The sequence below is a fragment of the Amblyomma mixtum genome, chromosome 8 (genome assembly GCF_055824585.1).
Source record: "Amblyomma mixtum isolate Tamu chromosome 8, ASM5582458v1, whole genome shotgun sequence".
In the NCBI taxonomy this organism is placed as follows: domain Eukaryota; kingdom Metazoa; phylum Arthropoda; class Arachnida; order Ixodida; family Ixodidae; genus Amblyomma; species Amblyomma mixtum.
The window spans coordinates 139313132-139325617 of NC_143019.1; the positions used below are offsets into that span (position 1 = coordinate 139313132).

General features: G+C 42.7%; 1 protein-coding gene across 1 annotated transcript in view; it reads left to right on the top strand.

Annotated features, from left to right (window-relative positions):
• The first annotated feature begins 2056 nt into the window (after positions 1-2056).
• The window catches only part of LOC149334620 (uncharacterized), a 70118-nt gene continuing 59688 nt past the window's right edge, over positions 2057-12486 (top strand). Inside the window, exon 1 of the mRNA XM_089555260.1 lies at positions 2057-2406. Within this exon, the coding sequence (XP_089411386.1) occupies positions 2206-2406 (201 nt within the window). The 5' untranslated portion in view covers positions 2057-2205. The remainder of the gene's footprint in view (positions 2407-12486) is intronic.

A 12486-nucleotide genomic window follows, 5' to 3' on the forward strand; every position in this document is an offset into this window, starting at 1 on the left:
AAACTGTATTTATGCGTATCACAAGGAAGAAGGTGCCTCAAATGTTTAACTACACCCTCAATTCTACAACTGTAACTCAGGTCACCAAGTACAAGTACTTAGGCGTAACCATTAATGACCAGCTCACATGGAGTGACCACATTAGTCATATAACTTCTTCTGCAATGAAAAAACTGGGATATTTATGACATAAGTTAAGGGGAACACCAATCAATGTGTAAAAATTAGCTTAAGAATTCATTGTTAGGCCGAAACTCGAGTACGCTGCCGTGGTGTGGGACCCTCACACGAAAAAGGACATTGCACAGGTAGAAAAAGTTCAAAGGCGTGCTGTGCGCTTCATTTACAACAAATATAAAACTTGATCAGGGTGGATGTTTGGGCGAGTTGGTTGCTCATGATGAAAAACTGTAGCGCTCGAGACGAGGACACAACGAAGCACATGTGTTGTCGTCTTCGTTGTGTCCTCGTCTCGAGCGCTACAGTTTTTCATCAAATATAAAACCTCCGAATCTCCATCTCTCCTTATGCAATCAAACCAGATAAAACCTCTCAGCACACGAAGAAAGATAGCAAGAATAGAATTTTTGTACTGCTTAATTCACGGAAAGTTTGGCATCTCGGCAAGTCCTTATGTTACTCCATCATCAGCTCGAAAAACGCGACACACACACAACTACAGCTTAACTCCTCACTTCGCAAAAACAAACTCCCATAAGTTTTCATTTTTCCCGAAAACAATCAGTGATTGGAACTCACTACCTGAAGAGGTTTTTACGTGTGCTAACTTCAAAGATGCCATTACCAATCTCTTTTAGCCACTGAAAATGCCCTTCTGAAACTTGCATTTGTGACTATTTTAGATTGACGAAGATGTATCTCGGAGTGCTTTTATATCTGCATGCATGAATTTTAAACATATGTATGTACGTAACGTGCTCTGTAACCATTTCTTGTTGCTTTTGCCCTTCCTGCTTTGACCAAAAAGGTCTGCTGTATCATGTAAATAAATAAATATCAAGTTAAAGCAGTTACGACTGCATTGTAGTGAATAGAGAAATCATCACGCTGAAGTCTTGCGACAATATGTTTCAATCGGAGTGCTGTCTGCTCGAAATCCTTCTGCTTTACGCACCAAATCGCGCACTAGAAACACGACCAAAATTAGACCCTTACAGGATTCCGGAAAGCCACGATGAGTGCTTCAGCGGTTGACGTGAGCTGCGTTTTCGACCGCGTTTTTCGAGGTACCGCGTTGAACTGAAATGTTTTATAGTGTGCATAGATAACTGGAAGTGTGCATAAATGCGTTTACTGCTGTTCAAGTACCGTATCTGACGTATCGGACAGACGCAGCCTTTGGAGGCTCTGACGTTATGGATGTGTGCCCAAGTTTGCCACATTTGAAGAGTCCAATTTAAGAAATTTTCCGAATATGACCTATTGCTCTGCTGATGTATCATGACCCACAATAAAATATGCCTGCTGTGCATCGAATTGTTTTTCAGAAGTACTTGTATTTGGGCGTGTTGGTTCATAACTTCTCAGGAGGACACAGGAGCGCAATAAAAGACACGGACATAGAAGTAGACAGGGATGAGCGCTCGTCCCTGTCTACTTCTTTGTCCGTGTCTTTTATTGCGCTCCTGTGTCCTCCTGAAAAGAATTGTTTTTCGTTTTATTGCACCGCGCGAAGTGAAAAAAGCACGCATGCACTATATATGCGAATATCGGTGGTTGCTAGGGGACGAATGCATTTCTTTGTTCTAGTTTGGCTCGAGGGCCGGCGCTCGCTCACATTTTAACGGTTTGATATCAGAAAGCACGGGCGCAATTATTATGTGCGCATGTTCATGCGCCAGAATGCATTTGTAATGTTGAAATCGTTCTCTTGAAGTCAAACTGGGCTGTTGCCGTGGCGTGCAGAAGTAGAGCAGCTCGGCACGACTACGAACCTGCCTCGAATGGTATGCAATTCCATGTCTTCATGCCTGCGGGTTTGCATTTTTTCAGAAGATATATTACGGAAAGGCGGCCTCAGGGCTTGCCTCTTCTAGGTACCTAAGTATAAAGATGTGCAGTACGACAGGCCGCTCTTTCCGTTTATCCTAGGAAGTGAAGCAGCATTGAACAGAGTTCGCCGGGAATCATTCTACTGAGAGCTGCTTTTGTTTCGACGAAACAAATGTTGCCGAGTACTGCTGCATGCTGCTTGAGAGCTCTAGTATGCGTCTTCTTTTAAACTTAAAGCCATTTAATGCTAAGTCGTCAAATTCCTTGTTGTTCATTTTTTTCCTTCAGTGTCTCTGCGAGCAGTGTCGTTTTCTCGAGCAGCGTCTACAACCGCCGACCGGAAACGCGGCCTTGTACTTCTTCCTGGCAGCGTGCAACCTGTACAAGTACCAGGTGCAGACGCCTATCGCAAACCCCCGGCAACCAGTGCGCTAGGGAAATTCGTCGTAACCAGGCTGGAACCCTGAGAAGATGCTATAAATCTGGGCCGCCGAATGGACGACAGTATTAACGCGTTAGCGTCAAGGGCCCCGTGTCGCAGAAAAGCCGGTGTCGGCGTCGGCGGCGTTGGCCCTGAGCGAAAAATCCCAGAAGCTGGTTTGGTTTGGTTTATTGGGGTTTAACGTCCCAAAGCAACTCAGGCTGTGAGGGACGCCGTAGAGAAGGGCTCCGGAAATTTCGACCAGCTGGGGTTCTTTAACGTGCACTGACATCGCACAGCACACGGGCCTCGAGAACTTCGCCTTCATCGAAATTCAGCCGCCGCGGCCGGGATCGAACCCGCGTATTTCGGGTCAGCAGCCGAGCGCCGTAACCACTGAGCCACCGCGGCGGAGCTAAAAATCCTAGAAGCATTAATAAATAAAACCTAGTAGGAAATTGGTCAAGTTGGGGAATCGAACCAGGGTCTCCGGAGTGCGAGACGAGCACGCTAACCACTCCGCCACGCCAACAAGATGGTTTGGAATGAACAAAGGCGCGTCTAGTGAATACGGTGTTCTCTTAGAAGGGTGCTTTAAAGACAGGTACTGTGGTGTATATTAGTAATTATGAGCACAGAAATTACAGTAGTCGCAGTTAAGAGAGTAGGAAAGTACGTTTCCGCTACTTTTAATCCGGTCTATACCTTTAAAGATATCACAGGCTACTATCAAGATAGTCATGTCCTTTACCCCCGCCCATGTAAAGGCCTCAAGAAGACGGATGAGCGGCTCCTTCTCCGCCTTCTCACCAAAAAATTGCTGTGCCTGGCAGCACTAAAACATTTTAGAGGCAGCTGACCGCACTTTAGGGCGGCGTCTTCTGACACCTATCACATGGTGTGGGCCTGCCCCTCCAACCCGGCTAGTCCCCCCTCACCCCAACCCAACCCGGGAGGACTGGGAGGCAACCCTGCTCGGCTGTCACGACTTACAGGCCCAACAAGCCCTAGTCGGGCGCGCCCGGGCGGCGGTCACCGCCACTGGGGTACCATACCAGGGACCTCCACCTAGTGCTTGTAAGGCCCGGTTCCTTACGGGCTGATCCAAACATACCTCCTGTCCCTTCCTAATAAATCTTTCCACCATCACCACCTCATTTGCGGTGACGGCCCTCACGCAATATTGCATGCCTAGCATAGCCCAACTGCCAGCCACTTTTTAGCACGCACTGAGAGCAGCGACGCTTTAGTGAAGTCGGAGACGGATCGAAGTTTCTGTAAGATACATTATTCTTGAATAGTTCTTCGAGCCTATGCGTCTGATTTAAATAGCAAGATCATCGCAGTCCAATGAAAGTTTATATTCATTCATTCGCACAACGCTACTGACCAAGTTTCACTACAGTATTAGCCATGTGTTCTTTAGTTGCGCTATGTGATGTTTGCAGCTTCGCATCTCAGTTATTGAAAGCGCATTTATGTCACACTTTGTATGAAAGCTGGCGTATCCTGAAATCGGTTTAAACCCGCAGCTGCACCTGTTGTGAGGAAAGCTTAGGATAGGAAGCCCAGCACGCACTGCACTAGGAAGCGCGGGCTGATATGACGGAACCACGAAAAGGGAAGCTTCGGGGAATGTGAACCAGAATGCAACAAATAGGCTTGTTGAAATTCATTGATGCCTGCATCGGCGCTGCAATATCGATGTTCCAGTGATTTTAAGCAGATTAACCATTTTGATGCATGCCGGAAAATTCTGGACAAACGCATTTTTTACCGAGAACTTGTTCACGAACTTCTTCAAGGTTGCACCCTAACGACTACTCAAAGCGACCTGAGGGAAAACCTTAAAAGCCAGATTGCGCTACGCTTTGGAACAGCATAACAGAGCATAACGTAGGAATATTGGACCATTCTCATTAATATGGTCATGATTGTATTTTACAATATTGACCACTTGCGGCACAGTGGAAAGTTATTGCCAAGAAGGCTGGAATTCAGGAACTAGTTGCGTATGAGTTAACGTTTCAACTGTTCTAATAAGGCGCCTGGCTGGGTAAGGAATGAAGCCACCCGAAGAACAGGAGAAAATGCCTATAATGAAACACACACGAGCGCTGGTGTATTATTGCCTGTTCTGGGCCTCGCCTTGTTTCGATCGTTATGCCGTACCAACTAGCCCATCACCTCACTATTCTGAGCGTGACTGGAATGGCAGATTTGTAGTCGGCCGTTAGCAATGTTTAGGCCATTTCAGTGAGAAAGCACTGCTTCACGGAGTCAAGCCCAAGCAAAAGCCTTGTGGCGTCAGAGTTTACAGAGAGTACTACGCAATGTAGTCGTCTGGACTTATCCAGAAGCCAGCAAATTGCCGCTTCACCTACGAGAAGCTCTTGCTCATGGGCTTTGTTGTTATCAAGGATAGAGGGTGACGAGATCCGCAGGAAACAGCCGCTACGGCAATATTCCCGCATGGTGCCGACAAGAAAGCTTCCGAAGATTTTGGGAACTCAATGCCTATTGCCTATTTTTGCTTGTAAGTATAGGTAAAATGTCAATTTCGTCGTGTACCAAGGACTGTTCTACAAGCACCAGGATGTGACCTTGGCATTGAAGACATGACTTCGGAAAAACGGCATTTTCGGTCGTTGGTTAGTTGCCGTCTCTGTGGCGTTGTCGAAAAAATTCTGTATTGTTTCAAGAGTTTCAAAAACGCGATATTGTTCTGGTTTGTTGAACAGCGTAATTTGCCGAAGCGAATTAATAGTACCCCACTCCATTGGAATATGGTGGTGATTCTATAGGCATTAGACTGTGGAAACCTCGCATGATGTACCTGCATTTTAGTCCAATGTTTCGACAAAATCCAACTTCAAAGCCGAACAACTGATCATTGAAGAGAATGTATGACCGGGCGTGCTTAAATCTGACTGGTACTTTGATAGCCCCAACCTCAGCTTCGCCTCCCTTTTAGAGCCCGTACACTTCGTCGTGTTTTGCTCTCAGATTGCTTTGATACTTCATTCCTTAAAGGGACACTGAGGAGAAATTGAAGTTGGCTTTGTCGACAGAATACCAGCTCCTGATTACAAAAACGCCACTCATACTGGCAACAAAGTTCTTGTAACGTAGAAAAGAGCAAGAACCAAAATACAGGTATCGCCGCCACAGGCCAAACTCGCAAGTACAAGCGTGATGACGTCATAGGACAAAGCAGTGTTGCTAGAACCAATGGCTGTAGCACCTCTAGGACCCGAGAAGCCACAAATCCCTGAGGCGCAGCCAATGCATGCGCAAATGTCCTTGACGTCGCCAGATGGCGCCACGCGCCCGGCAGCTACGCGCGCCCCTGAAGCATCGGGACCAATCAGAGCCTCTTTTCCGGCGGTAGGCGGGCTCCCGGTATTCCGCTAGCGGTAACAAGGTACACGGTATGCTAAAGGTGTCTATTTGCGAGAACTTCGTTGACGACTTCGAGAACGAGATCCATCGTAACGCTGGCAAAACGTCAGTGCAAACGTAATCGAAGCGACGGCCGCAATAGCCGATAGATGCCTTCATCGTGCGGCCGGCGGTAGCTTTCTTTTCGGCTGCTGCTAGGCCGCACTGCTGGCCGCCAGAAATCACGGAGTCTGCGGTACGTCATGCGCACGTCATGTTTCACGTCACTTAGTCCTGTGTCGTCATAGGAGAATCCCAAGTTTGAATCAGAGCGGCGGGAAAAACTTTTTCAACTTCGAATCCAAATTTCTTAGAAATAAATGCATCTTTCGCTGCCGGCCAAGTGGCAACAAAGCCATGACATGCCGAACTATCGGATTTTACTATAAAAAAAATATTAGTAGTGCTCTCCTCAGTGTCCCTTTAAGGCGTTGTAAATATTTCACTTACGTAGAATGTCCTGTAATACATACCAACCAAGTTTTAAAAAATGGCAGGCCATGCTCTGAAGAAAGAAAAAGATTGGACGTTCCTATGGACGGTATCTTGCAAATCAAGGCTAGAAAGACCGTGCACTACCAGCAATGTCCCACAAATTCGCAGTGAATCTGACTTGACAAAAATGGAGTCGGAGGCTGATTCCATTCGGCTAAATTTTCTCTGCAACTAAAGAACCATGGCTTCTCTTTTAGGAACGAGTAATTTAAATTTCTTTTTGAATGGTCATCGCTGTATCATTTCTTTCACTGTTAGAAATATCTGCAAACACTTTGATGAAATAGATAAGTATATTTTATCACCTTCTAGCGCCTTTTCATTAATCGCTATTACTGAAACGTGGTTATCACCCGACGACACTAACATGTTGTACTTTGCTAACTATACACCAGAGTATTGCCACAGACAGACGAGTAGCCATGGTGGTGCCGCCATTTATGTTTCTGAAAAACACGCTTTGAAACAGACACGGTCTGTCCTTACCTGTACCCGACTGCGAATCTGTTTTTATTGAATTGGATCACGTCTTTCCTGGCCTCGACTACGGTTATTTCATATTTGGAGGCATTTATCGTTTACCATCAACATTAGTTGTTGATTTCTGCACTGCCCTTAATCATAGCTTGAATACTATCTCACTCGAAAATAAAAATGCCTTTATTATGGGCGGAATGAATATTAATTTACTGGATAAAACGCCGACAAGCTGTATCAACTATGGAAGCGCTTTTCATAGTTTCGGTTTTGAAATCTTGATTGAAATTCTTACTCGTGTCAACCATCATTATGGATGCGCACTCATTGACCATGCTCTAATTTACTATCTTCACCACCAGCTCGCGTTCTTGACATTGACATTGCTGATCACCGACCTGTACTTGTATACTTCGATCACATTACGGCACCCAGTTAGCTTCTCCCACTAGGGTAATTGAGCAAAAAGAAAAAATGTCACTGCCTTTTAAAACACCGCCTAGTCTACAATTACATCACTTACCAATTCACAGATAGCCTTTTCCAAATGTTTGTCACTTAACTGATATTACCCCCCAACCTACACACATGAACAGAAATGTAAAAAATAGGTGGACTTTTTTTATAGTCCCTGGTTATCAGAAAAAATGTGCCCTGCGAAACTATAAAAAAAAAACTAAACACAACCTTTCAGCAAGAAATTGCAAGCCAGATACAAAAACTTAGTAAAGATATTAACGCTCAATTAAAACCGGCTAAACAAAATGTAACTTGAAAAGAGTTCATCTGAAGCGGGTAATAACACGAAGAAACAATGTGAAATGGTCAATACCTTTTTCAACAGAAACAGACATCATCGCCAAGTTTCTGGGATGTTGCACAACGGCGTTGAATATGACCTACTACTTGATATAGCTGAAGTCTTTAGCAGTTTCTCCTTTGCTAACGCAACTACACCTCGTCATCGTATTCTAATGCTTAGCCGGTCACATCAAAATCATCGCACCTCTAATCTGCGATGTATTTTTTTTTACCGTTAATTTAGTTTTTAAGACGCATATTTCCAGAAGACCTTAATAAAGGCAAGGTAATTCCTGCATTAAAAAGGTGAGAGATAACTGTTTTCCAGTTACCGGCCCGTATGCATGTTGCCTCCAGCAAAAGTATTGAAAAATTAATTGAAAAACGTTTAACTGACTACCTCAATAAGTTTAACGTCCTCTCCCTCATCAGTTTGGTTTTCGTGAAGGTTTCTCTACAGAACGTGGCCTTATTGCATCCACTGTCCAGTTAAAGAAATGGATCAATTAAGGGCTTTACGCTGCGTCGGTTTTCTTTGGTCGGTTTTCATTGGTTTTCATTGACTTTGACGCAATTAATGACAGTATTCTTCTTGATAAACTAGAGGCATTAGACATCTGTAAACCAGCCCACATCCTACTAAAATGCTACAGAAGTCGAACTGTTCCCATCTTAAACACTTTTGCTAAGGCGCTGATTACTAATATAAGCGTGCCTCAAGGACCTATCCTAGGTGCGCTTTTGTTTCTCATATATATTAATGATTATTTACCCAAGTATCTGTCATCATCAAGGTGCACTTTGCATGCAGAAGACACTACAATCTTTAACTCCGATACTGACATCTCACGTCTCATATCTGAACTTAACTGTGACGTACAAAATGCCCTTCGGAGGTGTAACAACAATAGCTTTAATATTAACCCCTCTGAAAGAAATTCATGGTATTCAGCTCCCGTTAGCGAAAGCTAGCCTGTATTCCATCTATCGTTATTGCTAGTCAAAACATACCATCTAACAGTTCTATATTCCTTGGTGTTCAATGAGATAAACATTTCATGGCCATAGTTATTACGTAAATAAGAAAATGACACCTGGAATACGAATTCTTATCAAAGCGCGCCCCTACTTTTGTTGAGGAGCGTAAATTGCTGGGCTAGTTGGTTCATAATGTTGTCAGGGTGGAACCAGCGGAACACATACGCAGGACATGAAAAAAGGGAAAAAAGAAAAAAAGGAGGAACACACACCACACCGTCCTCCTTTTTTTCTTTTTTCCCTTTTTTCATGTCCTGCGTCTGTGTTCCGCTGGTTCCACCCTACTTTTGTTGAACACATTGATCGTATTGTATTGCTCACTTATTGACAGTCACATCACATACGGCTTAACATGTTGGGGAAATACGACAGCTCTCACCTTGCTTCAACACACGTAATTTAGAAAAAATTCATAAGAATTAATAATAATAATAATATTCTAACAGTTCGAAAGTTCACTCAATTTCATTTCGGCATTTTCATCAAACTCATGAACAACCAATTACCACCTGTACAGTTTTTATCATCCAACTCCACCAATTCAAGCATTACCCGACTAACTTCGAACAATTTACACCTACGAAAGGTTCGTATTAACTATGGTGAGCAGACTGTTCAGTTTTCATCACTATCATTACAGAACACCTGACTTCTGAACATTAAAAAATCCGCACGCCACTTAGTTAAAAAAAAATCACTAAAACAACTTCTAAAAACCAACAGACAAACCATTAGTTCCATTTTTTAAATGTTCGTATTCAGTGCGTCCGATTATGTGCATTCTGCCCCATTTAAGTGTTACCTTTAATTCCTAAAAGCTGCGCATTGTTTTAGGCATTACAAGGTTATTCTGTACAAGAGATCCCCCTTCAATCGTCGACTATGGGACCTCCTTCTGCATATCAATATGCACTCATGAACTAAATGACTAATAAAATTCTTATTCTGAGAGAGACTGAAAGACTTCTAAGATTTGAATCGGCTAGCAAGCAGTTGACCACACTAAAGACTACTTGGATATTTTTCATACCACTGCACACACGCTTTGTTGGCATTGAAAACACTTTCTTTTGTTCCCGCTTAACTACTGCTGAACAATACTCTAACATTGTCTGGTTTCCCTCTACTAAACAACATGTAAGTAAACTAGAACAAGTACAAAGGAAGGCAATCAGATTCATTTTTAATAAATATAGCCAAACTGACTCACCAACTGACCTACTCCATAAAGCTGGTATGCTTACCTTGCAGAAGAGAGCCAAACTAGCACGTCTTAGATTCATGCACCAGTTGCTCAATAATCAGCTGCATACTGCACTTCTAAATATTTATCCTTTACAGATACCAGGCCTACACGCCATAAGCACTCTCATACTTTAAACGAGTACACTTTCCGGACCGACTGCTTTAAACACTCATTCTTCCCACTAACCATACGCGAATGGAATACCCTTTTGCATATTTCAGTAAGGCTTTTGACTTTCTTAACCACACTATTTTGCTTGCTAAACTAGAAATGTATGGTGTTCGAGGAATGTGTCTCCATCTTCTACGGTCATACCTCACTGATCGAAAACAGGCTGTTTTCTGTGATGGACATGGATCCACTCTTCAGGCTATAAACTGTGGAGTGCCTCAGGGCAGCCTTTTAGGTCCTTTTCTCTTTAACGTATACATAAATGATCTCGTAAATATTGACAGTAACGTTAAATTCATTCTGTACGCAGATGACACCAGTATTTTCTTAACGGGCTCCTCAACAGATCAGTTATTAAATCGCGGTAATGCTGTTCTTAAAACTTTGCATGCGTGGTCCGTTCAAAATGGGTTGTCTATTAATACCAATAAATCTAAAGCTATTTTTTTCAGGCCTAAAAACGTCAAAATTAACTTAAACGATGATCTTCAACTTGGGAATCATAAAATAGAAATTGTGGACACCTTCAAATCACTCGGTGTAATTTTTGACGCCTGTATGAGCTGGACCGCACACGCAATACATCTTCGCAAGAAATTAGCTCCTTCCGTTGGTTTTCTTGCTCGATACCGCACTGAATTTCCTCCCTGTATAAAACGAATGATTTATCATGCCCTATTCCAATCACACATTAACTATTGCCACATAGTTTGGGCTACCACATCCAAAACAAATCTACAGAAAATTCTAATTCTCCAAAAGAAAGCTATCAGGATTATCGCAGGTGCCAGTTTTACTGCCCATACGGCTGAATTGTTTACTAAGTATGAAGTAATTCGTGTCAATGTTTTTCTTGAGTACCGCCTATTATACTATCTCAAATTTTCTTCACCATCAATATGTAATTTTTTGCTTAATATCGCATTGTTAAAGCCCATAGAAAAGTATGTTCAAACCCGATCAACTGCAAAATGGACACTTCCACGAGCTAGAACTAACTATGGTAAACAAGCACTTAACTTCCTTATACCTAATGTTCTAAACAGCTACGAATCTAACCAGCTGAGCATGTATAACCTCCGACCTCATGATTTAAAAGTGTACTTTGTAAATAATATTCCATAACTTCTTTTCATATATTGTAGTTTGTGTATGTATCGGTGTCATTTTCCCCTTTGTAATCAACCCAGCAGTGTATAACTTTCAAATGCATTTGTTCAGTTTTAATTGTTTTTTTCTAGTTTCAAACTACATCTCTGTGTACCCATCAGTTCAATCGTAAATATTATAAATTCTTTCTACAGTGTACTCGTATGCGATCTGCCACCGTTGTATGCATGTGTTTATTTTATTATTTGTAATGGCTCTTAGATGAGCCACAGGCATTTTCAAGCTATTTTCTTTAGCTTTTGGCCTGTGGCTCATCCTAAAGACTGTATGCACATTTGTAAATAAATAAAGTTTGTAAATAAATAAAAATAAATAAAAAAAAAAACAACCACCACAAGCTGCTCATCATTAAATACCTTTGTAGCCCTCGTCGAACACCAACTGGGTACGGAATAAATGCTTTACGTACTTTTGCATATGTCCCCGCCTTTCAGTCAGGCACAGATCGTGTTCACTGTGTGCTAATTTCTACATGTTCTTCCGTTGCATTACCTTCCATTTTTGCCTATTATTTTTAAAACATTGATTCATTGGCTTCCAGTGTCTGTTCGCTGTTCCTTGATTACTGTTCTCTGTTCCGTCCATTTGAAAGTTTATACCCCTTTACTTCTATTCTTGAGTTCTCGTTAAACATCTTACCCTCACAACGCTGAGTGTTTACCTTTGTGTTATGCTTGCTTGCCTTATTGTGCTTATTTATTAGACTGCTCAACTTACGCCCTTCCTGTTATAATCCCATATGGGATTGACAGTATGTACCAATAAAATAAAAAAAACAACTACCTTCTTGTTCACACCGCATCATTAGGTGTGAATTTCGGGTGTGCTGATGTTAAGATGAGCCAATTAAGGCATTTCCCATTTTGCCTGGTGTATGTTTGGAGCGAGGTCGATATGTCTGGGCGACGCACGGAGGTTTTATAGGCGAAGGTGTGGTAATTTTCCATGACGTCACCGGAGGTGGAGTTTTAAGGCGTAAACCTTACTTGCCCCACTGAGCTGAAAAATATCCGAGATTGCAGTGTAAAAAGATTGAATGCTTAATACTGGAGCCACCTGCGGTCGGCGTCTGAGAGCGGGCATTCATCGGTCGCTTCCCTCATTACGCAATGGGAAGATTGTGATTCCACAACTCTCGGATGAACAGCATGGATATTTCAGTCTCTGAGATGGAATTGGAAAGCTGGCAATAACGATGCCTGCTGCCGCTCAA